The 26,515-nt window shown below is 40.2% G+C and overlaps 1 protein-coding gene across 11 annotated transcripts; it reads right to left on the minus strand.

Annotated features, from left to right (window-relative positions):
- Positions 1–808: 808 nt before the first annotated feature.
- Positions 809–13,376, minus strand: RFESD (Rieske Fe-S domain containing). Of its 11 annotated transcripts, none has more exons than XM_070233300.1 (5): positions 13,262–13,376; positions 11,878–11,972; positions 4,217–4,392; positions 4,073–4,107; positions 809–2,387 (listed from the first exon to the last, which is right to left on the minus strand). In XM_070233300.1, exons 3-5 carry the CDS (start codon positions 4,389–4,391, stop codon positions 2,124–2,126), a joined length of 474 nt encoding a protein of 157 aa, XP_070089401.1. In that variant the 5' UTR covers position 4,392; positions 11,878–11,972; positions 13,262–13,376; the 3' UTR covers positions 809–2,123. The 11 variants fall into 11 exon arrangements, with proteins under 11 accessions (XP_070089401.1, XP_023473725.1, XP_023473722.1 ...); XM_023617957.2 differs by having other exon boundaries at positions 4,217–4,396; XM_023617954.2 differs by having other exon boundaries at positions 4,217–4,396; positions 11,878–12,020; positions 13,262–13,367.
- Between the last annotated feature and the right edge of the window lie 13,139 nt (positions 13,377–26,515).

Genomic DNA, 26,515 nt, shown 5'->3' on the forward strand with positions numbered 1-26,515 from the left:
ATGACTATAGAATATATGTATATGATATTTTTTAATGAACAAGAAAATGTACCCTTTGGTGGGTTAGACTTTATGCTGTGGTTTATAATATGGGTGTATTTATAATACATTTATGTTTTTATTTAAGACTTGTTTCAAGTATCTTTCTACTTATGTATCTGGGAGGGAAAAAACCCTTCCTATCAAAACGCTACGTATCTTTTTCAGAGATAATAAAAGGATATTTATTTTCTATCTACAGGCTGCATAGTTTGAGTCTGCCTATTATCAATTATTTAACAACTCATCTGTAAAGTTATGAAGGACTTTTAATTCATTGATGTCATAAATTTATAAAACAAAATATTCACAAACTGATGGGAAGATTTCTGTATATGAGGACAGGACATGACATAACATTTTTTATTTCCACATTTAGAGGAACAAATTTAGAACCAGAAATCATGTCCCTATTACTCATTTTTGCCATTGAATCCTGAGAGAAAAGGCTTCTGTAATTGGCCCTGCAAACCAGGGCCATGGTTTTGCCCACAGGAGGTACTTTGGTTTCTTCCATGCATTTTAAATTCTGGATGTGTGTTAAGACCTGATTGGTCATTGGAGGATTAGCACCTGATATAATAGCCTGGGATGTACCCATCCTAGAGATGTGCATTTCCTGTACCTGGTGAGTAGCTGCTGCCAAAAACAGTATTTATAAAAAAAAAGCCCAACCCTGGCTCTTTAGTAGTAGTCTGAGAAATGAGTAACAAGTGTTGTATTACCTCATGCTACCATATTCTAACAGAAAAAGAAGTGCAATAATATGTAGCAAAGGGCTCTATAAGCAGAGCCTTAATGACACATACTTTATTCACTTATTTTTATAATAAACAAGGGAAAGAGTCCAGGTAGACCCCTTAGAGTGTTAAGTTTTAGGTTTGGAGCCTTAATTCAATCCTATGCCACTAACAAGTTTACTGTGCTTTGAGACTGGGTTCCAATCTTGACAAACAGCTTTTCTCACTCTGAATTCATAATCTACTCATCCTAGTTCTTTCTGGCCCACCTACACTTGTATTCTACTATGTGCTGCTGAGTTTTGGATGATCAGCACCCAGGGTGTTACAGTACAGGGTGGGCACAGGCAACCAGAACAGCACTGGCCATAAATAACTGGCGTGGTAAAATCAGGGTGAACCAACTGAACATCACCCCTGCCTGTGAACTCAGCAGAAAGGACTCTGAGGAACAACACCCCATGTCTTTTCTCTCCGTAACATTTACATGAAACACTTAGTTGTACACACATGCACAAAGTTTTCTAAATATAAAAAACCCTTTATTCGAAAATTTCATACAGGCATGCAGAGTACTTTGGCTCACTAAATAGGAGACTTCACGTCTCTCATGGCTGGGCAGCAGCTGTGTTTTCCTTACTTTGAGACTGTCTGTCTTGACTGGAGACAAACTGAACCAAGGTTTATTTGGTTTTGATGTCCAGCACATTGATAAGTTTATTTTTATATTCAGCATGTAAATTGATTCCATTTTTGGAGGCATTTTTTAAGTGTAAAAAGTCTGCTGTACATTTGGAAAAACTGAACAGTCAAGACTTAAGCATTTCAGTGTATTTAAAGTTTACCTAAAAAAAAGTTAGAATAACAATTAGATAGGGGAGGCGTGGAATGCGTGGAAGTATCAATGGAACCAGAATGAAAGACTGGGCATAAGTGTTGAAGTGGGGTGATGAGAGTTTATTATTTGACTTTGTATATATTAAAACTTTTCTGTGATGAAGTCTGCTATATCAAATAGGGATTTTCCCCCAAAAACTTTTCTTAGATCGTATTTATTACCTTTTCTTCATTTTGGTTACTCAAAATTATTTTCATCCTTCTTAAAATGCACATTCCACACCCATTACCTTCAGGTTCTAATCAATCCAGAGGATTTGATGACATGTATTCTATATATCCTGATGGTAATCCTTACATCATACTAAGTACATGTGCTTCTAGGATTTTTAAGGAAAAGTAATAAATGTGCCTATGTTGAAAAAATTAATCATCTTTGGTATTGAAGCAAGGTTAGTCTAAAAATATTTTCAAAACATACACATTTTTCATTGCCATGTAATTTTATCAGGAGGAACTCTTAATTACTTTGAAGTCTCCAGTGGCATAAAAATCAGAGTCACACTTAAAAGGTTCTTTAGAAAGAGTCACATAAATATTCCCATTGTCCACTGTCACTTTATGAATCCTTTGTTTTATTCCTTTGGAGCACCACTCGGGTTTTGCTGATGGATCTTTAGGGTTTATAGACTGATATAGTCCTTCTCCTGTTGCCAAAGTAATTTTGTATTTATGCCAGGGGCAAACTATACATGGTCGTCCGTCAAAATCCTGGAGAAGGAAATAATTGATTTAATAGTCTGACACTTCCAACATTCACAATAAACCTGAGACTCAGAACAGAATCTTTTGCAGAAGAACCAAGTTAAAGAACAGGCCAGGTTCTCTTTTATGCTCATTTACAAATTATTCGGCATAAGGCAGAACCTAATCATAGCAGTCATCAAGTCCCTTTTGCAGCTGATTAGAAACCCAGTGTATTAGAGCTCTGTCAGAAGATAACTAGCCGAGGTGACTATATCATGTGACTGTAGCTATGCTGTTATCTATTAGATGTGAAGGTCACTTCCTTTACAGAAATGAGGCAGGGGCTTCAAGGTCTTCTAAAGGAATTTTCACCAGCTGCTGGAAGAATGGTAAGCTTCAGATATAAATTCAAGAGAGGTTACTAAAGGCATGAGTGCATATGTTAACTGAAGAGCAATTTATGATCCAAAGTAGTCAATTCTCAACTTTTTAACTGTCTTAAAGCAGTGCTTCTCAAATTTTAAAGAGCAGGGGAATCACCTGGATCTTGTTTAAATAACAGATATTGTTTAAATTCAGTATTCCTAGGGCGGGCAGCAAGAGTCTACATTTCCGAGAAGCTCCCAGATGACACCAATGTTGCTGGTCTACGGGCCATACTTTGAATAGCAAGGTTTTACAGTTCTCCTTATCGTCTGAAACCGACGGAAATTCTTGCACATTATTATCACCAGGTGCCTACATTTTTTTTCTCTACACCAAAAGTGCAGGAATACTGATATTGTACCCCCACAGAACTGTCAGCAAACATTCACATTTTCATAATTCATAAATTCATAATTTAAACACACATATGTCCTTTAACATGAGGACAGGTGTGGAAGCAGGTAGATATCAAGTGTAGAGAGAGTGGAACACTAAGTTTAAGCTTGTACTTTGTACCAGTCAGAGCGAGAGAGAAAGAGATTCAGTTTCATAAAGCGAAAAATAAGAAATTAGGCAGCTCGTCTGGGAATGCAAAGCAGTAAGACTGTTTCCCCATTCATTCCTCAGTTAAGCCTTCAAAGTGTGGTCTCTTTCTTAAAATATATATATATATTTATTTTTATTATATTATAAAAGTAATGTATACTCATTGGAAAAAATTCAAACTGTGCAGAAGTATATAAAGTAAAAAGTGAATGTTATTTTTTACTTAAAAAATTGGATCTCATTAGACCTATTATTCTACGACTTGTTTTCACTCAAAAATATATTGTTGACATCCCTCTATACCAATACATATAGATCTGCCTCATTAATTTAATGGTTGCATAATATTCCATAGCAGGGTATTCATAATTTATTTAAACTGTTTCCTATTGTTAAAATATTTAGGTTGCCTTCAATTTTTCGTTACAAAACATAATGCTACAATGAACATCTCCTATATATATATACTTACACATTTGTGCAATTATATCTGCAGGGTGGATATCTCAGAGTATAACTGCTAGGTTAGAAGACATGAGTGTTTCTCATATTTATCTTGCAACAGTTTTCTTTACATTGCATGGTTGTGAATTCCTAGAATATTAGCAATTATACTCAAAGTATTAAAATATAGTTCAAACCCAAATATAAATTATTTTTGAATACAGAATGAAATAAAATAAGACTATAAATAGGAAACATCTGAGTTTGTTGAGAATAGATTTAATTTTACATACCTCTATTTCTCCCAAATGCAAAGGTCCTCCTGAGTCTGAAAAGGAATTGAACATTACATCTAGTCACTAAAAAACCCTGAAATTTTGATAGTTTTATGGTTAGGAAACAAATACAAGATTTAAAAATGAAAAATAAAATCTTACGGTAACAGCGAATATCCATAGCATGATATTCTCCTTTGTGGTAGAAAATGACCACTTCTCTATCATGGACAACAGCTGTCATTCTTTCAGATTTTTTAATGTCATCTTCTCTGCCAACACAGACAGAAGAATATTCCTTTATTTCAGGATCTTGTTCAGTGTCATCAAGATCCATGCTAGCTGAACCAAAAAAAAAAAAAGAAAGAAAAAGAAAATTGCAAGTGTTCTTCACTAGTTTGGCTACAACGTAACTCACAGAGATAATCATAAGAGAAGTCTGATATCTCTGAGACTGATGGAGGCATTTTTTTTGGTAGCTCTATAAAATAAAACATTTATAAATACTGGATTACAGTCATGATTTTGAGTTAGAGACTCTTAAAGCTTGCCAAAATGAGGCAGGACATCCCACTTTGACAGTGGACTTGTATTAGATTCATTTCAATGTGTAAGATTGATATTTCAGAACTCCAAAGGCACAGAGACTAAAATTCCACTCTCCTTTTATTCCCTATCAAATTCAATGCTAAACACATCTTGTTATTATCAGTGTTGTTTTCAGCCTTCTGTTGAAAGCAGATTCTTTGATAGTACGAACAGGTTTGGACCCCGTGGTTGAGGTGGCTCACCTGGTTTTGCCTGAAGCGGACAGCCAGCTTCTGCAGATCAACCAGATAACTATTCCAGCAGAAGAGGATAGGTGTGAATGGACACCTTTCATTTTCTTAATTCAGACAGAAATTGTCACTACTTTCTCCTGCCTTATTTGAGCAGTCAAAAAGATGACTTTCTCTTCAATTAATTTACAGAAGTATATAAACCCCTATTTCTAAACAAAGAAGTTTTGATAGAGAATTTGCAGGTATTCTAAATATATTTTTTCTCAGCACAGATATTTAGCCTATTTCTTTGAAAGCAACTCTTTCAAATAGACCTTCTGTATACTTTAGGAACAAATTATAGTCTGTTAATTCCATATGAGAAGGAAACATCAGGGTCAGGGGTTTCAGGCTCCATACAGAGGATTTTCCTGAGGGCTTCCCAAATGGGGGTATTTGAGGGTTTTTTTCTCTGATAATTTCTGAATAAAACTATATATCCTGTTTGCGAAGAATTTCTATATTTATTCCTTCTCCACTCCTAATCCCAGATCTATCCTATAATTCCTACCCTTCTTCCATTAAAGTTGCTATCCCAAAGTTTCTGGAAACATTCCTGCTTGTCTTCTCTATCTCAGGATAGAGATTGTGGTGGTCTGCAACTTTTAAAAAGTGTAAAGAACCATGTAAAATCTTATGTTAAGGTTGACAAAGAGCTTTAACCCCTAGACAAGAGCATATTTTTAATCTTTGCATGTAATGAAATAAAAATCACAAGACAGAAACTGAGACCATTCAAAGGGTTTTGCCTCTCCTTTTTTCCCCTAATAATTACATTATCAGATATCCCTGCATGGTTTCTTCGCTTTGCTGGAGAAGGGGAATCTTTCAACCCTCTGGACAATATCCAGCTCTGCAAATGGCGTGAGGCAAGCTCAATGCACTATGTAGGTAGACAGGAGAGAGGCTGCCTGCAACACTCAGGCATGAGATCCTGTGTACACCTGGACCATTATCTCAGAGAGGGCTACTTCAACTCCTTTATTATATGACAGAAATTAAAGGGCCATGGTCACATCTAATCACAATCTACTTTTATCTTTGGGACACTGATGATGAGTTTCTCTATAATCTATTTAGGAAGGAATATATGTTTGAAAAAGCAAGCAGGCAAATTTTCAAGGAGTAGCTGTTGACAATAATCTTCATCACAGCAGAATTACAAAATAAAAATAAAACTTTCAAAAGTAGATCTTCAGGGGCCAGCCTGGTGGCGTAGTGGTTGAATTTGTGCACCCTGCTTCAGTGGCACAGGGTTCACAGGTTCAGATCCCAGGTGCAGACCTACACACTGCTCATCAAACCATGCTGTGGCAGAGTCCTATATACAAAGTGGAGGAAGACTGGCACAGATGTTAGCTCAGGGCTGATCTTTCTCACAAGAAAAAAAAATGTAGATCTTCAGATTCTCCTCCTGCAAAGCTCTCCTTCCTTGTTAGAGATGATCATTCATTTGACAAATACTTTCTGAACACCACTATGTGACTGGCACCTCAAGGAAGTAAAACAGATAAAGTCTCCGCCTTCCTAGAAATTATATTCTAGTTGGTGAGACCAAGAATAAGTAAACAAATACACAAATAAGATAATTATTCACTATCATAAGAGCCATGAAGAAAATGAACTGGGTAATATGAGAGAGAGAAACAGAGGGAGGTGATTTTGCAAAGAATGAGCTGGGAAGGTGACTCTGAGATGACAGCTGAGCTGAAACCTGAAAAATGCAAATGAACTAGACGTGCTAGGAGACAGAGGAAGAGAATTCCAGGCTGAAGGAACAGCAAATACAGAAGCTTTAAGGAAAGAAAGAAAATAAAAAAGCTTGGTTAACCTGAGGAACAGAAAAGAGACTGGAGCATAATGAGTGAGACTGGTGAGGCAGGAGCCAGGTCATGCAGCACAGTGTGTGGATTTTATTCTAAGAGCAATGGGAAGGCACTGAAGGGTGGAAAGCAGGGAAGGGTGACATGATCTGTTTTTAAAAGAATGCTCTGGCTGTGTGGAGAATGGATTGTAGCAAAAGTGGAAGCACAGAAATCAGAAAGCTACTGTGTGGCCCATGGGAGAGAAGATGGTGGCATGGACTAGGGTGTTGACTGTCAGGGAGAAAAAGTAATAACAACAACAACAACAACAACAATAATAGCAGTAGCAACAATTATATTGGGATAACTACATGTCAGGACTGTTGTAAGTCCTTACATTTATTAACTGACTTAATCCTCCAACACATTACTACAAAGAAGGTATAATTTCTTTAATTTTACATTGAGAAAACTGAGTGAGGCACAGAGAGTTTGGGCTGATGAACTGGAACGAAAGTTCTACAGAAAAATAAATAAGGACAGCCCCCAGGTTTGTGCAACTAGGTAGACCGTGACTGTGATGGGAAAGACTGAGAAAGGAATGGTACTTAGCAGGAACGGAAAGTCAAGAACTAGCTACATTTTGCACATACTGAGTTTAAGGTACCTAAGAGACATCCAGGTGGAGATATCAAGTCAATGGTCAGATACATCAGACTAGAGTTGAGAATCACCAAGAGATGAATCTGGGAGTTTTCACGGTATGGAATTCAATGGAACCACTTGGAGAGGCAGCGTAGACAGGGAGAAGGGTCTAATACAATTCCTGAAGCACATCAACATTTAGAGGTCAGGTGGAAGACAGGCTGAAGACAAGCAAGACCAGGAGAGTGTCCAATCTATTGCTAATCAAATGAAATTCATTCACTGCTCACTTCTCTACCCTATATGCTCCTCAAAAGGCAAATAAATGGTAACCCAGCCAAAAAGGCAGCCAGCGAGGTAAAATCCATTCCAATCCTGGCCACCTCTATGTATTAATTAATGAATAATACATGAAGAAAACATGGGCTTCCTAGGAAACTCTGTCCCAAAACATTGGTTGTTTCAGAAAAGAGCTGGGCCAACCCCAAACCCTTTTCTCCTTCTGACTACACTTACTCCCTAAACCTCCACTTTCCTAGAAATCAAATACTGGTTAACATCCAAGTAAGGGCTTACAACCAGAATAACTATTACTACTCTCTTTTCCCTATATTTCTAAAGTTTGTCTCCTGTTATACTCCTAAATATCCTTTTAGCCAAATACAGAAATTTAAAGGTGGGAAAAATTAAGACAAGAAATCTCTCAATATTGTTCATAGGGACTGGCTCAAGGGTCCACTCTACATAGATTCAATCCAGTCCTTGAATCAAAATAATGATTCATATACATCACTGTATAACATTCAGGAGTCATTCTTTAAAATTCAAAGTTAAACACATAGCCTTAAACAAGGCATATATGTGTATTTTCAACCCAAAGTAACTCTTCAGTCATAACATCTCAATAGATGTTTATGTCAGACACAAACACAAAAACAAAATGTAACAACAACTCTAAAGGTTGTGGCAAGGCTAGATTTTACTCAACATTTTCATTTTCAGTTCCATTTTAACAATTTCATCATTTTATAGATATTTCATCAGAGCAGAAAGTTCCAGATAACTTGAGAGGTATACAGCTTTGCTTTATACAAGATAAGGAGTTACATATGGAAAAGGAAAGGAAGGAACTGAAAGTGACAGGCCATGTTAGCTGTAGAGACCCAGATGCTGTTAAACATTAGGAAGTTTGCCATGGCATACTCATCATTTTTAACACACATACACTTGTCTACAATTTAAGATATTTAACAAAATTATAAATCATGTCAACCACAAATAAATATTCTAATTTTAGGAAGATGATCCTTCCTAATCTATATCCTCTTCAAATACAGTAATATTGTCATATTTCACAGGAAGTTATACAGAATGATTATACAGAATGATGAATGATTGATCAATAGGAACTAGCCATTCTAATTTCACTTGTCTTAGGTTAACATTTTACATACAAACACATATTAGACTTCTTTAAAAGGGGCACTTGGACGTTGATGTACACAGCTTAGACTCAATCCCTCCCAACAAGAAGGAATTGTTACATGGCAGTGCCAAGAGGCTTCAGGCCTTCTGATGGCTTCTTTTTGTATATTTTAAATATAAAATTTTTATAAATATTTATTTAATCCTGTATGACTGACTAGAAGTTTGAAAATGCTAGGAGGAAAAGAGCATGGCTCATTTAAAAAGTAGCTTTAGACGCCACCCCCCTGGCCAAGTGGTTAAGTTCACGCACTCTGCTTCGGCAGCCCAGGGTTTCACCGGTTTGGATCCTGGGTGCGGACCTGGCACCGCTCGTCAGGCCATGCTGAGGCAGTGTCCCACATAGCACAACCAGAGGCACTCACAACTAGAATACACAACTATGCACTGGGGGGGCTTTGGGGAGAAAAAAAAGAAGACTGGCAACAGATGTTAGCCCAGGTGCTGATCTTTAAAAAAAAAAGTAAGTTTATAAAACAGAAATTATTATTTAGAAGTAAAATCTCTATGTGAATATGTTAGGAGTGAGCTTTAGAAAGAAGAAATTTATATATTACTATTTTGAGCCATAAGGAAGGCAGCTATTAGATATTACATAAGCCTGGACTCCAAAACTCAGGTGTAGGATGAGGGATGTTCGTGTGTTGGGGTGTGTGTTGACAGGGAGAGAGGGGAGCTTTGAGTTCAACATATAAATGAAAGCATAACACAGACCAAGCTTAGGAAATTACAGAGATGTCAAATTTGTACTCTGAAGTTTGCATTGTTAACCCTTGCTCCAACTAACCTACTTTTTGTAAAAATGGAAAAAATAACACAGATGTTCTTTAAAAAAATTATTTCACAATAAAAAAAGCAAAAATATAGTGTTTTTAAGAAAAGGCAAAGAGGACCATGGCCATGATTTTCTGGATTACCCATGGCTGACAGGAGGCTGGATTATTACATCTTTAAACAGTTATCTGGTGTTACTTGATTTTGGCAGCTGCCCAAAGTACACAAACTGCTCGAGGGGTAGTATTTACGTTCACGTGTTAGACGTGCAGCCTTTATCACATTTTGTCACAGAACAGACACAGGGGCAATAATGATAAGAAAAATGGGAATAGACAGATGAACTGAAAGAGGGGGAAATAGGCTGAAGAAAAAGAAAGGAAAAAAATGTGGCCTTTAGAACATACATAACCAACAAAGGATTAAGATTCAGAATATATGAAGAACTCCTATAAACCAGTAAGGAAATGCCAAATAACCACAGAAAAATGGACAAAAGACACAAACATTTCACAGATGAGGAAATCCTAAGGGCCAGCAATCACATGTAAAGATGCTCAACCTCACTAGTAGGAAAATATAAAAGAAACGCAAAAAGCAAAGTCACAAATAGGATACTATTTTCTATCCAACAAACTGGCAAAAAATTTTACCATGTATTGGTGAGGATATGGAGCAACTGATGGTGATGACACCAATTGGTGCTATCCCAGTTTGGCATTATCCAGTAAAATTGAACATATTTATGATCCAATAATCCCACTTTAGGTATATTCCAGAGAAATATGCACAGGTACTGTGACACATACACAAGAATGGTTGTAACAGCAAAAGACAGGAAACAACTCAAAATCCATCAACAGTAGAATGGATAGTTTTTATATTCAGGCAATGGAATGCCGTGTAGCAGTGAAAAACATATAGCTACATCAACCTGAGTTAATTTTAAAAATGTAACTTGAAAAAAATTGAAAAGAATTCAGAGTATGCTTCCATTTTTATCAAGTGCAAAACCAGACAAAACCAAACAATATATTATTCACGGACATATGCATATTGGGTAAATTTATGAAGAAAAGCAAGGGGATAGTAAACACAAAATTTCCTAAATATCTCAAAATACTACACTTATTCTTATATTTAAAATTACTCTTTTTCAATATTTAAGTTGTATCCTACTTTATAAATGTGTAGCAAATGACTCAAAATCCAAGAAAAAGGGGATAAAATGGCACTTTCTATCCTCAGAGAACGCGCCTGTGCATGGATCATGAATGGACTATTGGAGAATTTTGTACAGCTTATTTCAAAACTTGGCATTAGAGGGGGAAATAAATGAGCAACTCTCTTTTTTTTCCAGGCAAAAACTAGAAAAGAAATACTAGTATCAAGCAAGTAACAAAATACATGAGATGTGGAGTAGCATCAAAAGTCAATTTCTCCCTGACTCCCAAACAAATGAGAACCAAATACAAGTGTCAGCTGCTTCGAACATACAGCCTTTGCAGGGTTTGCCCTAACCAAGGAAAACTGTAGCGAACTTTGCAGGGGCTGATAAGAAATAAGCAAAGAAAGCTGGGGCTAAACGATAAAGGTTTCAGAGAACTATGATTACAGCCTTGCATTTTGCTTAGAAAAGTATTATCTTATCCTTCAAACAATTGTTCCCTTCATGCATCATAAATGGTTCTATTTACTTATGATATATTGTGACTATTTATAATTCACACCCATATTATTCTTAATTAAATGTTGTGAATATCACCATCCATTCAGAAAACAATGAGTCCACGTGTTCACCTTCATTTCTGTTACTTTGATGCACTATTCCTAAGCTCCCACACAACTACTTTGAGTCGACTTTAAGATAGTAGAATCTTAACTAAATAAAAACAAGGTGAAAAATTAAACGGCTTATCCAGTTTGGGGGCTAGAATAACAAAACTTCCTTCTGAAAAATTTAGCTGTTTTGTCCTAAAACAATATTAATAAAGAATAAAATAAATAATATAGAATAAATAATAATAAATAAATAAAAAATAAAGAATAAAGAATAAAATAAAATAATAATATTAATAAAAATAAAAATAAAATATTTCTTTTGCCTGTGCCTAAAATTAGATTTCTAAAGACGCAAACACCACATAAAATGACAAATCAGCTAAATGGATCCTCAGTCTTTATTAAGATACTTTTCCAGCATAGGAATCCATTCAGGGTGGACTTAAAAAAAACATAACAAGTTTCCATAAGACACTGGAGACAAAAGAAATACGAAATGAAATGAACTTACTTGTTCCTCCTCTTGAGCACTGACTAAGGTGCTTTCACTAAGTCTGGGGACTTGGCCACATCATCAGAATGCACAGCTCCAGGGTGACATCCTTGCTTTTAGGTTCAGAGAAGAGAAATGCCTTAGACAGTCGTTTTGTATCTCTTTGGATGGCAGAATAATAGATAAAATCAGTTATCCTTCGGTGTCACTCCTTACACCCTCTGCATGTATGAGTTCTTTAATAGTCACAAAACCGCCAAGGGGTAAGGATCATACCAATTTTCCTGATGAGGAAACTAAAGGGAAAGGACCTTCTTTAACAAAAGCTTACCCAAACTTCTCCGTAGCGCTCAAGATTCAAACCCAGATCTTATGAGTCTAAGTTTTGTGGACAGTGATATAGAAATCTTAACGCTGCATCTAAGCAGAGCCACGGATTTAGAAAAACACGTGGGCTGCAAGTACACTATCTGGAAGGTACAAAACCTTTTAGCAGATTAAAGACATCTGTGTGTATATATGTGTGCGTGTATATCACTACATATATATATCACCATATATGTATCAGCAAAGATGATGGTTCTGAATTTTTTTAAATTTAGGGATGCTAACTTGCAAGAGTCGCGTCAACCAACGTTTCAAACGGACTACTTCCCCGAGAAGTTAAGGAAGTCACGCGGGTGCTGTAGAACCCGCTCCCCTCGGGGGCGGTCTTAGAGCTCCGTGGTCAGCAGGGGGTGCTCCCCGGGTGCGGCCCCCCCGGGCAGGCGGGGTTTGGGGCCGCTGGCGCGCCCGTGAGGGAGGCGGCCGAACGGGGCCGTGCAGGAGAGGAGGCGGGCCACACGTCTAGCGTCTGGAGCAGACGCGACCTGGCGGAAGGCTCAGCCCTGTTAGTGGCACCGCCACGGTCCTCGAGCTCTAACACGACTTCAAGCTCTATTTAACATCCGAGCGAAGCCGGGCCGCAGTCACACGGGGCGGCGCTCGAGAGCCCCAGGCCCGCGGGAGCGAGGCGTGCGCACGCGCGGGGCCGTCCCTCCCGCGGCCGCCGGGAGACGCGCAGCGAGGCCGGCGGGGTCGCGGGACGCCGGGGCGGGGCTTACGCTCTCAGGCGCGCGAAAACCCGCGCCGCTGTCAAAGAGCACTCGCCTGCCCCTCCGCCCTCCAAGGTGACCGAGCCCCGTGGGCGTCTGTGACTGGGCAGCAGGCTGCCCGCGGGTTAACGATTAATGAACACGGCGCCGGGGTAGCAGAGCCAGGAGCAAAAGCCACAGCTCCAGGCCGCCGGCGTCGCCGCCGGAAGCCCGAGGCCCGGCCTCCTGCCCGGCCGGAAGCAGCGGCCCTACGAGCCCCGCCCCGCGCCGCGCTGGCCGCCCAACCCCGCGGCCAGAATAGAACTTACCTTTTCCAAGTCCCTCGTTCCGCCCCCGCGAGATGCTACTGAGCCAGCCAGGGCTCCGGCCTCCGCGCGGAGCTACCCGGGGGCGGGGCGCAGCCGCCCACGTGACCCCAAAGCGCCGCCCCCGCACACTGCAGCTGGGCCCTGCTCTCTGAGGCCCCCACCTGACAGCGACCGCTGACCAACCACGCCTTGCCAGGACCTCCGAAGTGACAGTCTTAATCTTGTGTTAGACGTAGGTGGCACCAATTTATTTGTAAATGTTTGTTGATGACACCAAAGTTCAAATGCAGTCAGCAGTCTCACTTCCAGGAATTTACCTAAATAGGAATTTGCAAAAATATTTGCAAAAGTTCGTCACGATGCATGTAATCCATGTATAAAGATGTTTATTGCAAGAAAAGAATGAAAATAGCTGAAGTGATCGTCAACAGGCGAATGGTTAAATAGAATACAGTGTAGACATGTGAATTACTTTGTAGCCATAGACTCAAAGAGCAGATTTCATGAGGTAATGAATGTTAAAAAGGATGGTATAGAATACTATGTGTAGTGTGCTCTCTTTAGTGTAAATAAAAATTACTTCTCGAGATACAAATATGTAGGTATGAACGTAAGCTTTCTATTGAAAAATAAAAACAACTGGTTACTTTGGGGGGAGATAAAGGGTTTTCACTTTCATTTTTTGAACTTTGCAACTTTGTTTTTTCTCTTTATACGTCTATGAATTAAAAAACAGCAGCAACAACAAAACACTTCATACTTGTGTTCAAAGCTGGAAGCTAGGTGAGCCTGTTAGTTTTTTAGTTTCCTTGGCTATCTTCTAATGCAGTGGTTCTTAAGTCTGGCTGCACCTTACCATCGCCTGAGAGTATTAAAAAGTCATGATGCCCAGAACAATGAAATAAAAATTTCAGTGGTGAGGGGGAATCAGTTTTTTGTTTCTAACTTCCCAAGTGATTCCAGTGACCTCAAGGTTGAAAACCACAGTCTGTACTTAAATGCTGACATACTGATCTCAGATCCTAGCATGGCCCAATGGGCCTGGGGCAGCTGAAACCCAGGAGCCTTGTCCATTTACCACAGTATGCCATATAAATGCCATTTTTCCCAGGAGCCTTGACATGTAAAAGATTGAGAAGTCCAGAAGAATGCATTTGCCTCCAATGCTCAGTGTAGTTTTAGGGTGATAATAATATTTTTATGAGATAATTTCCCTTTTGACCAGTTATTTCACTGATCCATGCACAAACCAACCATGCAGGGTTTTTTTTAATTTTTTAAAATTTTTCCTTTTTCTCCCAAAGCCCCCCAGTACATAGGTGTGTATTTTTAGTTGTGAGTCCTTCTATTTGTGGCATGTGGGATGCTGCCTCAGCATGGCTTGATGAGTGGTGCCGTGTCCGCGCCCAGGATCCAAACCCATGAAACCCTGGGCTGCCGAAGCAGAGCGCACGAACTTAACCACTCGGCCGGGGGGCCGGCCCCAACTATGGAGTTTTGATGAATTGTTTTACCAAAGTCATAATAAAATATATTTAGGTTTATTATAATTTACATGATCTCTTAGCCATCCCAAATTATTTTATTCGCACACACAGGATGTCAGCAGTCCTCAGCTTGTATCATTGAAGGACTAAATAAGGTTTGCCATTTCTAACAAAAAGTCCTTTTTTGGTTTGCCATAATCTGGGAATTGAAATAAGACACATCTTAGATCCATTGACCTTAAATCTGATTTCGAATAAACTGAAGAGCTCAGTAGATATGCACGTATGTATACACAAGAAGAATGAGAGAGAAATGGAAACTTCCTTTTATCTCTACCTAAAGTATTAGTGTGGTTAGTCATGCAATCATATGAAATGCTTGGAAAGCTTCAGTGGTAGTGTGGGGTGGGGTTGGGGTGGGGTGGCAGGATAAACTACCTCTCTCCACTTTCTAGGTGCCCGTACCTGAATGCATGCACACACCCATGCAGGCACAGCCATGCAAGAGAGCTAATCTCAGGAACTCATAAAGTTCATTTGAAAGTCGTTACAGTTCAGAATAAAATTCATGATTCCTGCTGTCATTTTCCTTTTTTTTTTTTTTGCAATAGAACAGTTCCAGCCAGTGTGGACACTGCTTCCACAAAGTTCTACCTGAGGCCGTTTGGGGGCACTTTCTACCTCCTGTCTACCTGGAACCAATTTTTGTCTTCCTCTGTTCCTTCCTCCGTCGGTGCTTTCATGCTTTCCTTTCCTACTAGTGACACCTGGTGGTAGCCCTGGCATGGCTGTTGTTACCTACCACTGAAAACTCCAGCTTTTCCTCTGTGACCTTGCCGGTCAGTATCTTTGTTTATAAATAGTTTCAAATGTCCCTTTTCACCTTTGTGAGCCCCTCTCCTCTGCTCTGAGCCTCAGGCTGTTTCTAGGCAGACTTTTCTGGGACTGAGTCCTTCCTCTCAGAGGGCTTCAAAACCTACCTTCAATCCTAAGCCAAAGTCTGTCTTGTGAGCTGATGAAGACATCCATGCGCTGCTTGTTTCACTACAGAGAGGTTTAAAGAGTATCCACCAGTCTGGAACTCCTGCTACTTCAAACCAGAAAACCGTGATGACATTGCCCTTATTAGGCCATTGGGATTCAGATCATGTGAAAGTGAGGATGGCTTTAAATACCACCTATCTGCTTATGACTCCTAAATGGAAGTCTCCACACATTCGTTCGTTATGGATATCTATGTGACCTTCCCACCAGGATATTGTGGCAGAAACAATGGTGTTCACCAAACACCCCATCTACTACCCCACATTTTGCAGCCCTATGTACAGTTGGTTGAGGCCACGTGACTAGTTTTGGCAAATGGGCTAGGATTGAAAATGCAGTGTGTCACTCCTAGACAGAAGCATAGAAGAGCTCATATGAGACCTCTCCAGTCGTCTCTTTTTCTGTCACAATTGACGTTCTAGCTGAAATTTTAAGGTTGGTTTATGATTGCAACATAGCATAGTTTAACCTATCTCATAGCTATCTCCAATTTTATGTGTTCAAAATTGAAATATTTTTTCCCATAAACCTCTGTTTCCTTTGTCCCTTCCATCTCCATAAGTGACAGCACTGTCCCTCCACATGCTTAAGGTAGAAACCTAGATGCCATACTTACATCTCCCTTTTCCTCGCTCCTCCTGTGCAGAAAAGAGTTAACATAGCTAACCTAAGACTGTTCTCCTTTAAAAGCTCTGCCTGCAAGGTTGGCCCTTGGCTGATGTCTGGTAACTTGGTTGGTAAATACGCCCTACACTGATTTAAGACTTTCTCTGAATAATGAGAGTGACTCACCGTGCCTAAACTGTTTGTACAAATGATGTGATTTATGCTGACTATGATCTGCTTTTCCTCTGTTAGTCTAGAACCATGGTACATGCTAGGCAGAGGTCTCTATGTGACCAGCCCCCAATAAAAACCTCAGGTGCTGAGTCTCTAACAGGTGTCCTTGGGTGGAAACACTGCACACATGTTTCTGCATTTTTTTTTCTGGAGGAACAGTGAGCTCTGTATGACCCCTCCTGAGAGGGAGAGGGCATCAGGAAGCCTGCACATGGATTCTTCTGTACCCACCTGTGTCCTTTTTCCTTATGATCCAGCTGTGTATCCTTGCAGCATTGCTGTGATAATGTTAGCATGAGAAGAACTATTTAATGAGTCCCAGGAGTCCTTCTAGTGAATCCCTGAACATGATGTAGTCTTAGGGACCCCTATGATATTCCCCCACATCTAATCCAGCACTGAGTCCTGTCAATTCTACTTCCTAAAATGTATTTCACATCACTCTGCCCCTTTCCTTGCTGTTGTCACCACTCTGGAAGGTGCCTTCATCTTTTATTTGTGTTGGACTTTGAGAGGACCCAATAAATAACACCTTTCTTTCCTGCCTGAGTTTGGAACCAACTGAGAAATACGGGAAGAGGTCAAAGTGTAAGCTTTATTTAAATACTAAAACTCTAGATTGAGGTGCAGCCAAATGGACTTGTTAACAGTCTCCTGAATTAAATTTATGTACTCAAACTGCCATCTTCTCCCTTAGAGCTGTCCGCTTGAGAGGATGGACCAGACTGTACCCTCTCTGTAGGCACACGGATCTGTAGAAAGGAAAGGAAAGGGCTGAGCTGAACATATCAGAAAAAAGGGAGTAAAGGTTGGAGATTTTGAGATTTTCTGATTTCTTGCTCACTCCTGATTTTTATCTTCCAGGTAGAACTTTAAGTCCCGGGCATTTAGCAAATGATACACAAGCTGACCTTAAGTAGGGGGTGGAGAAGGGAGTGAGGTCAGTGAACACCAGGTAGTCTGTACTGAGCCTCAGGCAAAATACTGGCCATTAGTACCAAGCCAGACTTAACAAATGTGCACAGAGCTGCGTGGGCCCAGCAAAAGCACAGCACAGAGGGCTTTAGGTGATGTGGGCCTCAGGGGGCAGGCTCCTTGGCCTTGAACAATGTTCAGAACCTATTCATTCTACCACACTGGGTCTCAGCAGAGGTAGGGAGGCCACAAAGACCTTGGAAATCAGGCATAGCTTAGGCAAGGACTAAATTATAAGAAAAAGGTCTTTTGGTACATTGGCCTTTCAGACAGTACTGGGGAGAGTAATATTTGCTATAGTGAAGTTAATGAAACTTAAGCTTCCGTTCTCCTCACATGCATGAGCTCTTTCCAAAGTCCTCAGGGACCTTATTAATGTGTTCACATGGTCGTTCTTTATATCCTTGTAATATAATTTGGAAACACACAAAATTCAGGAGAGTAGTACAGGAAACTCTATCCCCCAACAACCATTTGAGAATATGTTGCCAATCTGATGTCCTTGTCAGCCTCTGATGCTTTAGTGTGTACTTCTTGCAAACAAGGACATTTTTCTACTTCACCACAATAGAATCCCCCCAATCAGGAAGTTAACACTAATGTATTTCTACCATCCAGTTCAGTATCAGATTGCATTTAGTTGTCGTGTGTTTTTAGCTTCCTTGTCTGGGACAGTTCCTCAGTTTTTCCTTAACATTCATGACACTGTTATTTTACAGATTATAGGCCATTTATTTTGTAGAATGTCCCTCACCTGAGGTTTATGTAATATTTCCTCATGACTAGATTCAGGTTATGCATCTTTGGGAGGAGCATCACAGAGATTGAACTTGGAGCCGTTGTAGGGCTGTCCCTCTATCCCTTCTCATTTGGCTTGAGCTAGACTCATTGCACCACCATGTGGCCATTTACCCGCCTTGGGCTCTGTCCCCCTGCTCTGTCCCACCTACTGGCTTCAGGACTGAATTGTTCAGGAAAGAAAGAGAAGAGGGAAAGGAATAGTGGTCATATGTCTCTGTAAAATGTGCAAAAGTAAGATGACAACGTCAATGGATTAAGGCCATTGTCTCTCTTTAGGCATTTTGGGGATTTGACCAAGGGGCAGTCGAGTTGGAAATACATTTAGTATGGGTTTGGTGGGATATATTTATATGGTTTGCAGCCAATTCTGTGTACAGTTAAGTTTTTGGTGGCTGTCCCAGTGTAGAAACAGCTTCCAAAAATACTCCCACTGCCCACTGTGATGACTCTCCTCATATGCCGACACGCACGCAGGCCAGAGTTGTATCAAAATGTGAGCATGTGCTGTGGTGTCTGGCATAGGAAGTATGGGATCCTGGAGGAGAAACAAGATTTGAACAGATAGAGCCAGAAACTAGTCTGTGGGAAATTCTGTCTAACATCAGACTTTTGGTAAAATTGTAAGCACAGGATTCTGTTCTCCTTGACAATACACATGGGATATACTCAATAATACAGCAGGTTGATAGGAATCATGTGAAACAGGATTTATCAGAATTTCTGTGTCTGTAAGTACACAAACCTGTGCTAGGGCTACAAACAGCTTGTTTCGTTTCCTGTCAATTAAAAAATGATTGACTATGCTATAGGAAAAATTGAGTTGTCTTTCTATTCTCCTTATACTGAATATTATCATAAAATTGCTACCATACGAAGGGATGACTAAACAGTAGGTAGGCGAAAATTGTGGGTAAAAAGTATTACGGAAGTGTGTCTGGCAATTAATGCATTTTTGATATTATGTCAGTTTTTTATATTTACATTTTTTGCGATTATTTGCCCATTCTAAATAAATACTCACTTTCATTCTTAATTTTTTATTTATTATTTTGTATTCTTTTTCTTAAAAAGAGGCCCCTGCCCCCTTTTTGTGACCTGGATCTACCTTCAGCTGCATTAAAACTTCGAGGTGGCTGAGCTCTCTGCCCGCTACAGAGCACTAACCAGAAATTGTCCATGACAGGTGTGGGTAGATGGCAGTGCCTGGGCTGCTCCAAATTCCATTTTGCATTCTGATCCAGAGAAGGAAGCATGGTGGGACTAGCCTTAGATTCACATAGTACGTCACATACTCAAAGTCACTCCACCCCATGCCGTGGAGTCAAGATGCTGCTGGAGAAAGCATGTCTAGAGACAGACTGCTTGGCCAAGGTCACTGAGAACAGCCACTGAGGCACAGGGCTGAACACACGCACTCCAAGAGAGCTCCGTGGCACAATAGAGAGACTCTGCTTTATTCAGTATGAGGGCTCAGTGTGGAAATGGCAATGAAGAGATTTTTAGTCCGTAAGAATAGAATAACACCTGGAGACTGGGGCCTCTACCTTTGCAAATTTCTAAACTTGCAAGAAGCAGAAATAATTCAATTGCCTCTGTCTCAGATAAATGCATAGATGGATCTTCCCCCATCCCCAGATTTGTTAAACATTTTGCCCAAATTAACCTCTTATGAAAAGATTTCTCCCAATTGAGTTTACCTTTGCAGGGTGTAGACATTGACTATCTGCACTAACCAACTGACAGCCACCCTGGAGAAGCTGAGACCAAGGTCTCCCCTTCTCTAGGATCCTAAGCTTATTTCAGACAGTCTTTGGCTACACCAAGTACTGGGTTCTGGGAATATGTACAATTTTGCCTGGCCATTGGCTTAGGGGTAAGGAGTGGTTAGTTTCCTAACTTTGGTTGGTAGATGAGGGGCCAGTGTTGCAAGAAGATTCTGCTTCCTGGGAACACTTGTAACTCTAAAAGAGTGAGGCCCATCATAAAATGGAAATTGGACAAATAGAACCTCAGAGGTCCTGGTCCTAAAGGAATGCCGTGTTCTAGGGAGAGACGGGCTGCAACTGCTGATGCTGAAGGAAGGATCCACAACTCATCCATGCTTCAGGGAACTCTCCAGAAGAGACTACACGGAATCAGCAATTGAGGAGGTCTTTATTTTTTTCATACAAGGCAGGAAATTTTGATTTTTGAACTTTAATCATTCAGATTTTGTTATCTTTGGGCTTTAACTTGCAAGAGGATTTAATGTCTGAACCTCCCTTTTTCCCTAGACGTTGATTTAGAACATAGATACAGAAAAGGTTTGTTTTGAGTTTTTTAGTTTTGTTTTTAATTGGGCCCCTCTCACCCCAATAAGGGAGACAGTCAAGGAGTGTTGGTCTAATTGAAGTCCTTTCACATGAGACCTACAGGGTAAGGGATGTGTGTCCCCTTCTCACACTCTGCTGAGCCTGGTGTCTCTGGCATGCGTGTGCTGCATTGAGGGTGGAATCTGTCTAGTGTCAAGGTCTTCACGTCTCTTGTGAGTATCATTTGAAGTCTTGAACACAGTGGCTGACTTCTCCCCTTGATTAGGTTCATGCAGTGTGTTTCCAGGGATGACTTCCCTGTACTTCTCACCTTTGCTCCACCTGGGGTATCACCTGTGTCCCATTTCTGACTCTGCTGTTGATGCTCCTGAATCTGGTTTCTTCAGGTCTTAGGGAGCAACGGTACCTCTGCTGCATGCACTTCAACACACTGCCTTTCCTCAGGTCTGGAATGTTCCAGGTTTTCTGTGGTGGAATATGTGTGTGCCAAAACTGAATGCCTTCCTTCCTTCCTTTTACTTTCTCCTTGCTTTCTAGCCCAGACTTTTTTTTCTGTCTGCCTAAAGCATGCACTGTGCAAAAACAAATTTTCCTGTAGTTGGATGATCCTAACAGGAGATAATCTTCCATCAGATCAACATCTGAGCCAGAGCTGTACTTGCTCTGGTATTGTCCAGCCTGGCTCTGCTTTAGTATGTGTCAGCTTGATTGTGCCTTCTCTTGGCCCTAATTCAACACATTTCTCTTCCCTCTTCCCTCAAGGTGTAGGCATTACCAATATCTACAACTCCAGTAACTGTATCACTTTCAAACTCACCCTAAAAATACTGAGTATTTTACCCTGGTTTTGCTAGTCTTCCCCTCCCTTAAATCTGTCCAGATTTCTGGAACAACTTGTCATCTCTCCACTGGTCTTCAAGGAGGTGATTCTAATGGACTGGCTCCAAAGCTGCAGTCACAAAGTCCACCTGCGGTGACAGCCAGGGGCCTGAGTGTGTGTGTGTGTTGGGGATTCCCAAAGAAAGGGTTATTATGAAAAGGGCAGAGGCTCATAAAAGGTGTCCACTTGGAGAGTCATTTTGCACATTATCATATTGAAGGCTCTCAGAGCTACAGCTGTAAAGAAACCTGGTTGGGGAGAGAGGAATAAATTAGAAGATACTATGAAGAAATATTCAGAATGTGGGATATTTTGCAAGACAACTGGCTTGGTCTCTTCAAAAACACAATATCTTTTTTAAAAAGGTCAGGGAGGGTGTTTTAGAATAGAAGAGACTAAAGAGACATAGCAATCAAATGCAATATGTGGACTGTAATTAGATTTGTTCCAAAAGAACAAAATCTATTCAAGTTATGCTGAGGACAAAAGGGAAAATTCGACTATGGACTGGGTATTAGGTGATATTAGGGAATTATTCTTAATTTTTTAAAGTGTGATAATGCTTTTGTGGTTATGCAAGAATGGCTTAGGAGATGCATGCTCAAGGATTCGGAGGTGAAGTGTAATGATATCATGATGTCTGCAACTAATTTTCAAGTTATTCAAAAACAACAAAAAAATATATATAAAAGTAAAGATGGTAAAATGTTAACACTGTTGAATCTCAGTGGTGAGTATGTGGGTGTCCTTTTGTATTATTCTTCAGCTTTTCTGTATATTTTATAATAAAAAGTTAGAAAAAGAGAGAAACCTATTTAACCTAGTGTTCCAAACATTTAACTATGAAATTCTTTTTTCCTTTATAATATGTTAATATGGAAGCATTTGCTACTTCACAGAGTACATTTGGGGACCCACTGGCCTCGAGCAGGCTCTCAGTGGCTACATTTAAAAAATATACAATAATGATAAATGCTCAGTGAAGAATAAAAATCTTTAAAGAAATATCCTTTAAAAGCTCCATCCAGCTAGCTGAGGAAATGTCAGCTATATCATCCATGATGGAGCAGTTGTAATGCTCTTAACAGTGATGTGACTTCATTAGCCAGAGGATGGAAGGTCATAGCTTGCATAGTAATTCTTGAAAGTCTAGCATGCATTACCCAAATCCTTTCTCTTAGTATAACCTCATGGTTGATGACACAGGCTAAATTTTTAATTATCTGTGGTTGAAGAATGAGATGAAATGGTAGATCATGTAGAGCACTTTCGGGCAGAGACACAAAAATTCGCAAGAATAATTGACACTTCCTACCAGGGATGAAGTTATCAGGAGACCTCATAATTTCTTGTGATGGTTAATTTTGTGTATCAGCTTGACTGAACCATGGGGTGCCCAGATATTCGGTTAAACGTTATTTCTGGATGTGTTTGTGAGGGTGTTTCTGGATGAGATTGGCATTGAATCAGTAGACTGAGTAAACCAGATTGCCTTCCCCAATTCTCGCCCCCAGTCATTTGAGTCTTCCTCATTAAAACCCCAGATATCATGGAACAGAGACAAGCCAGCCCTGCTGTGCTCTGTCCAGATTCTGATCCACAGAATCCATGAGCTTAATAAAATGTGGCTATTTAACACCACAAAGTTTGAGATAGTTTGTTGTACGGCAATAGATAACTAGAACATGTTGATCCTGAACAAAATTAGGATTCTTCTAGCAAGGCAAGAGAATGACAGATGTTAATGTGGGCAACCACAGAGTCTGCCACATTTTTTATGCCTGCTCCTGTATTGATGACCATGGACATGAAGTTTCTCTAACATACTCAACTTTTAGATTAAAAAAAAAATTGTTTCCTAAGGTTAAATGACTTCATTTGGGACAAATAAAAGACATATCCCACAGGAAAGGTTTAGCTGGGACATCTTGGACCTGAGGTCCTCCTCCAGCCTTGAGGAGTTTCACATTTCAGACTTGGGTCCACCTAAATTCACACTGAGCTTCCCTCGAAACAAAGAAGGCCTCTGGAACAGAAAACTGAGGAACAAAACCATCCCCTAGACTAATTTAATACAACCTCAAAATGTTAGTTGAGGTAGAGGCTAATCTGCTGTAATACAGAGACTCCCCAAATTCAGTACCTTAAAGAAGACAGAAATCTATTTCTCTCACACATAATCTTCTGATCAGTTTAGTCTGTTGATGTCCCACAAGATCCCAAAGGAACCCTGATTCCTTTCATCTTGTTGCTCTGCCACCCTCCAGTATGTTGTCCTCATCTGCATGGCTGAACCTTATCATTGTCACATCATGTGACTGTCACATCATGTCTTCCAGCCAATAGAAAGGAGAAAGAGAACATGGAGGAGCCCAAGCCCTATGTCTTAAAGGCCCAAGTCCGGAAGCCACACATGTCACTTTTGCTCACATTCCATTGCTGCGAACATAGCCACATAGCTGTAACTAGCTGCGAAGGGGGGTGGGAAATGTAGTCTGGCTGAGCAGCCACATAGAAGGAGAGGATGGATTTTGGTGAACAGCTGGCAGTCTCCTCCGTTCCTAGCAAGTGAGTTCTTCACTTGGATAGTTTGGAGGCCAAAATGATGAAACTCTCTGACATAATTGTATACTGTTTTTCTAAAATGCATTTCACTCTTTAGGTAGCCATTTTTTAATCCAACACGTTTCCCCCCACCTCCCACTCATGTGTGTCCAGGCTGGGGCTCTAACAGACACAGAAGTCTGTAAAGCAGGACCTGTGTCTTAGGATCAGAAGGACTTCTTGGCTATTACTTGTTCAGATGACACAACAAACAAACAAACAAACAAAAACCCCACGGCTCTGCCACTTACAAGCTGTTTGATCCTGGGTGATGCTAGCTGTTTTAGCCTGAATTTTCTTACATATAGACTGGAGATGATTGTGCTACATTCCTTTTAATTATTGTGAAGATTAAATGAATCATACTTGTAAAGTGCCAAGCTTCATAGAAATAATTTAATAAATTTTAGCTGTTATTTATCCTATGGATATTTTGTAAGGCAGACAATAGCACCTTATTTAATAAAACCATACCAAGAACTGCCAGGGTTTGGCATTAGGAGATTTTACCACATGGAAAAGGATTAGAGTTGGGGACCTAACTCTGTCCCCTGAGTTTGACCTTCCTCTTGGAGTTCTCTCATTTCAGGTTGGTGTGAAGTCTCATCAAATTATGTGGTAAGCACTGAAATGTCCCAGCTGGGACATGTGGTTGGAGACTAGAGCCCAGATCTTCTGATATCTGGGTTTTTAGATCTCGTTTTTAATGCATCCAACGCCATTTTACTACTCCGCTCACGATTTAGTTATCTATTGCTGCAAAACAAACCACCCCAAAACTTAATTGCTATGATTTACTGTTTCTCACAAGTCTATGGGTTAGCTCAGCAGTGCTTCTTTTGGTCTCCCCTGGGCTCACTCATGTGGGTACATTCAGCTGGAGAGTCATCTGGGAACTGTGCCCACTTGGAATGGCTGAGTAACTGCACCTCACTCTCCATATGATTTCATTCTTTGCTTCTTCATGGCATGGTGGTCTCAAGGCAGCTTTTCTAAGAGGGCAAGCCCCATGCATAAATACTTATCAAGATCCTGCTGGTGAAAGATCTGCTGATGGCCATTCCCAAAGCAGGTCCTGTGGCCAAGCCCAGACTCTTTGTGGGAAAAGATTACACAAGGGGTGGATGTCAAGAAGAGTGATTCCGTGGGGGTCAGTATATAATAATCTTCCCCATCGCATTTTAGGATTGTCACTTCCTGATCTGGCCATAGAAAATACAATAATAGCTTGTCCTAAGTTCTCACCCAAAAGCTAAATTTTAAATGCAATATATGTCTGTGACAAGTGATGTATATCCATCTACACAAAAAATTTCATATAGTACTTTGCACATCATGGATCTTTAATAAATAAATATCATATGAATGAATTAACAAATAAGTCAATAAAATTACCAATAACAAGAATTTGCTAATAATGTCACATAACATTAGTAATTGCAGGTTGAGATTTCTCAACAAAGTCCCTACCATAAAAATTATGTCCTTCAGGGGCCGGTCCCATGGCCAAGTGGTTAAGTTCGCGCACTCTGCTGCAGGTGGCCCAGTGTTTCGTTGGTTTGCATCCTGGGCACGGACATGGCACAGCTTATTGAGCCATGCTGAGGCGGCGTCCCACATGCCACAACTAGAAGGACCGACAACTAAGAATGTACAACTATGTCTTGGGGGGCTTTGGGGAGCAAAAGAAAAAAATAAAATCTTTAAAAAAATAAAATTAAAAAAAATTATGTCCTTCATAGAATACATAGAATGAAATTTTTAAAATACAAGAGCTACATCTTTGATTTTCTTTCATTTGCCCTACTATGCCCAATACAGTGTCCAGTACAGTCCCTCAATACCTACTGGGTGATGGACTAAATAAATACACTTGGAATGTTCCTATTTCTTTGATGAAGAACACGCAATATGCTAAAATGAGATTCTTTTTTCCTTGCCAAACTTTCAAAATTAGAGGCTGCCTGCTGCTACAAGTAACAGAAAATCCAGCTTAACTGCCTTAAGCACTAAGAAAATATATCTGCTTATTTAACAGGACATCCAGTAGGCATGCCTCAGTGGTATTTGACCCACAGCTCAGTGAGGTCATTGAGGACTTCAGTTCTTTCAACTCTCCATTCTGCCATATCCACAGTATTGGCTTCATCTTATGGCTGGTGCCCCTCATGGTCAGAGGTGGGCTGCCGGTAGCCATCATAACTATATGCTCCCTCATTTACCTGCAGTGGGAGAGAGATGGAGAGAGCATGCTGGCTCCCATGGCTTTCTCAGAAGAGTTAAGGACTTCCTTCCTAGATAGCCCAATAAC

Source organism: Equus caballus, chromosome 14 (genome assembly GCF_041296265.1).
Source record: "Equus caballus isolate H_3958 breed thoroughbred chromosome 14, TB-T2T, whole genome shotgun sequence".
NCBI lineage: Eukaryota > Metazoa > Chordata > Mammalia > Perissodactyla > Equidae > Equus > Equus caballus.

What these genes read in the sequence shown, in the direction of transcription:
- RFESD (XM_070233300.1), bottom strand. Translation starts at nt 4,391, where the DNA reads ATGGATCTTGATGACACTGAACAAGATCCTGAAATAAAGGAATATTCT. An exon ending in TATGGATATTCGCTGTTACC is followed by an intron (nt 4,108 to 4,216) that starts GTAAGATTTTAT and finishes ATTCCTTTTCAG; the next exon opens with ACTCAGGAGGACCTTTGCAT. An exon ending in TGCATTTGGGAGAAATAGAG is followed by an intron (nt 2,388 to 4,072) that starts GTATGTAAAATT and finishes TTCCTTCTCCAG; the next exon opens with GATTTTGACGGACGACCATG.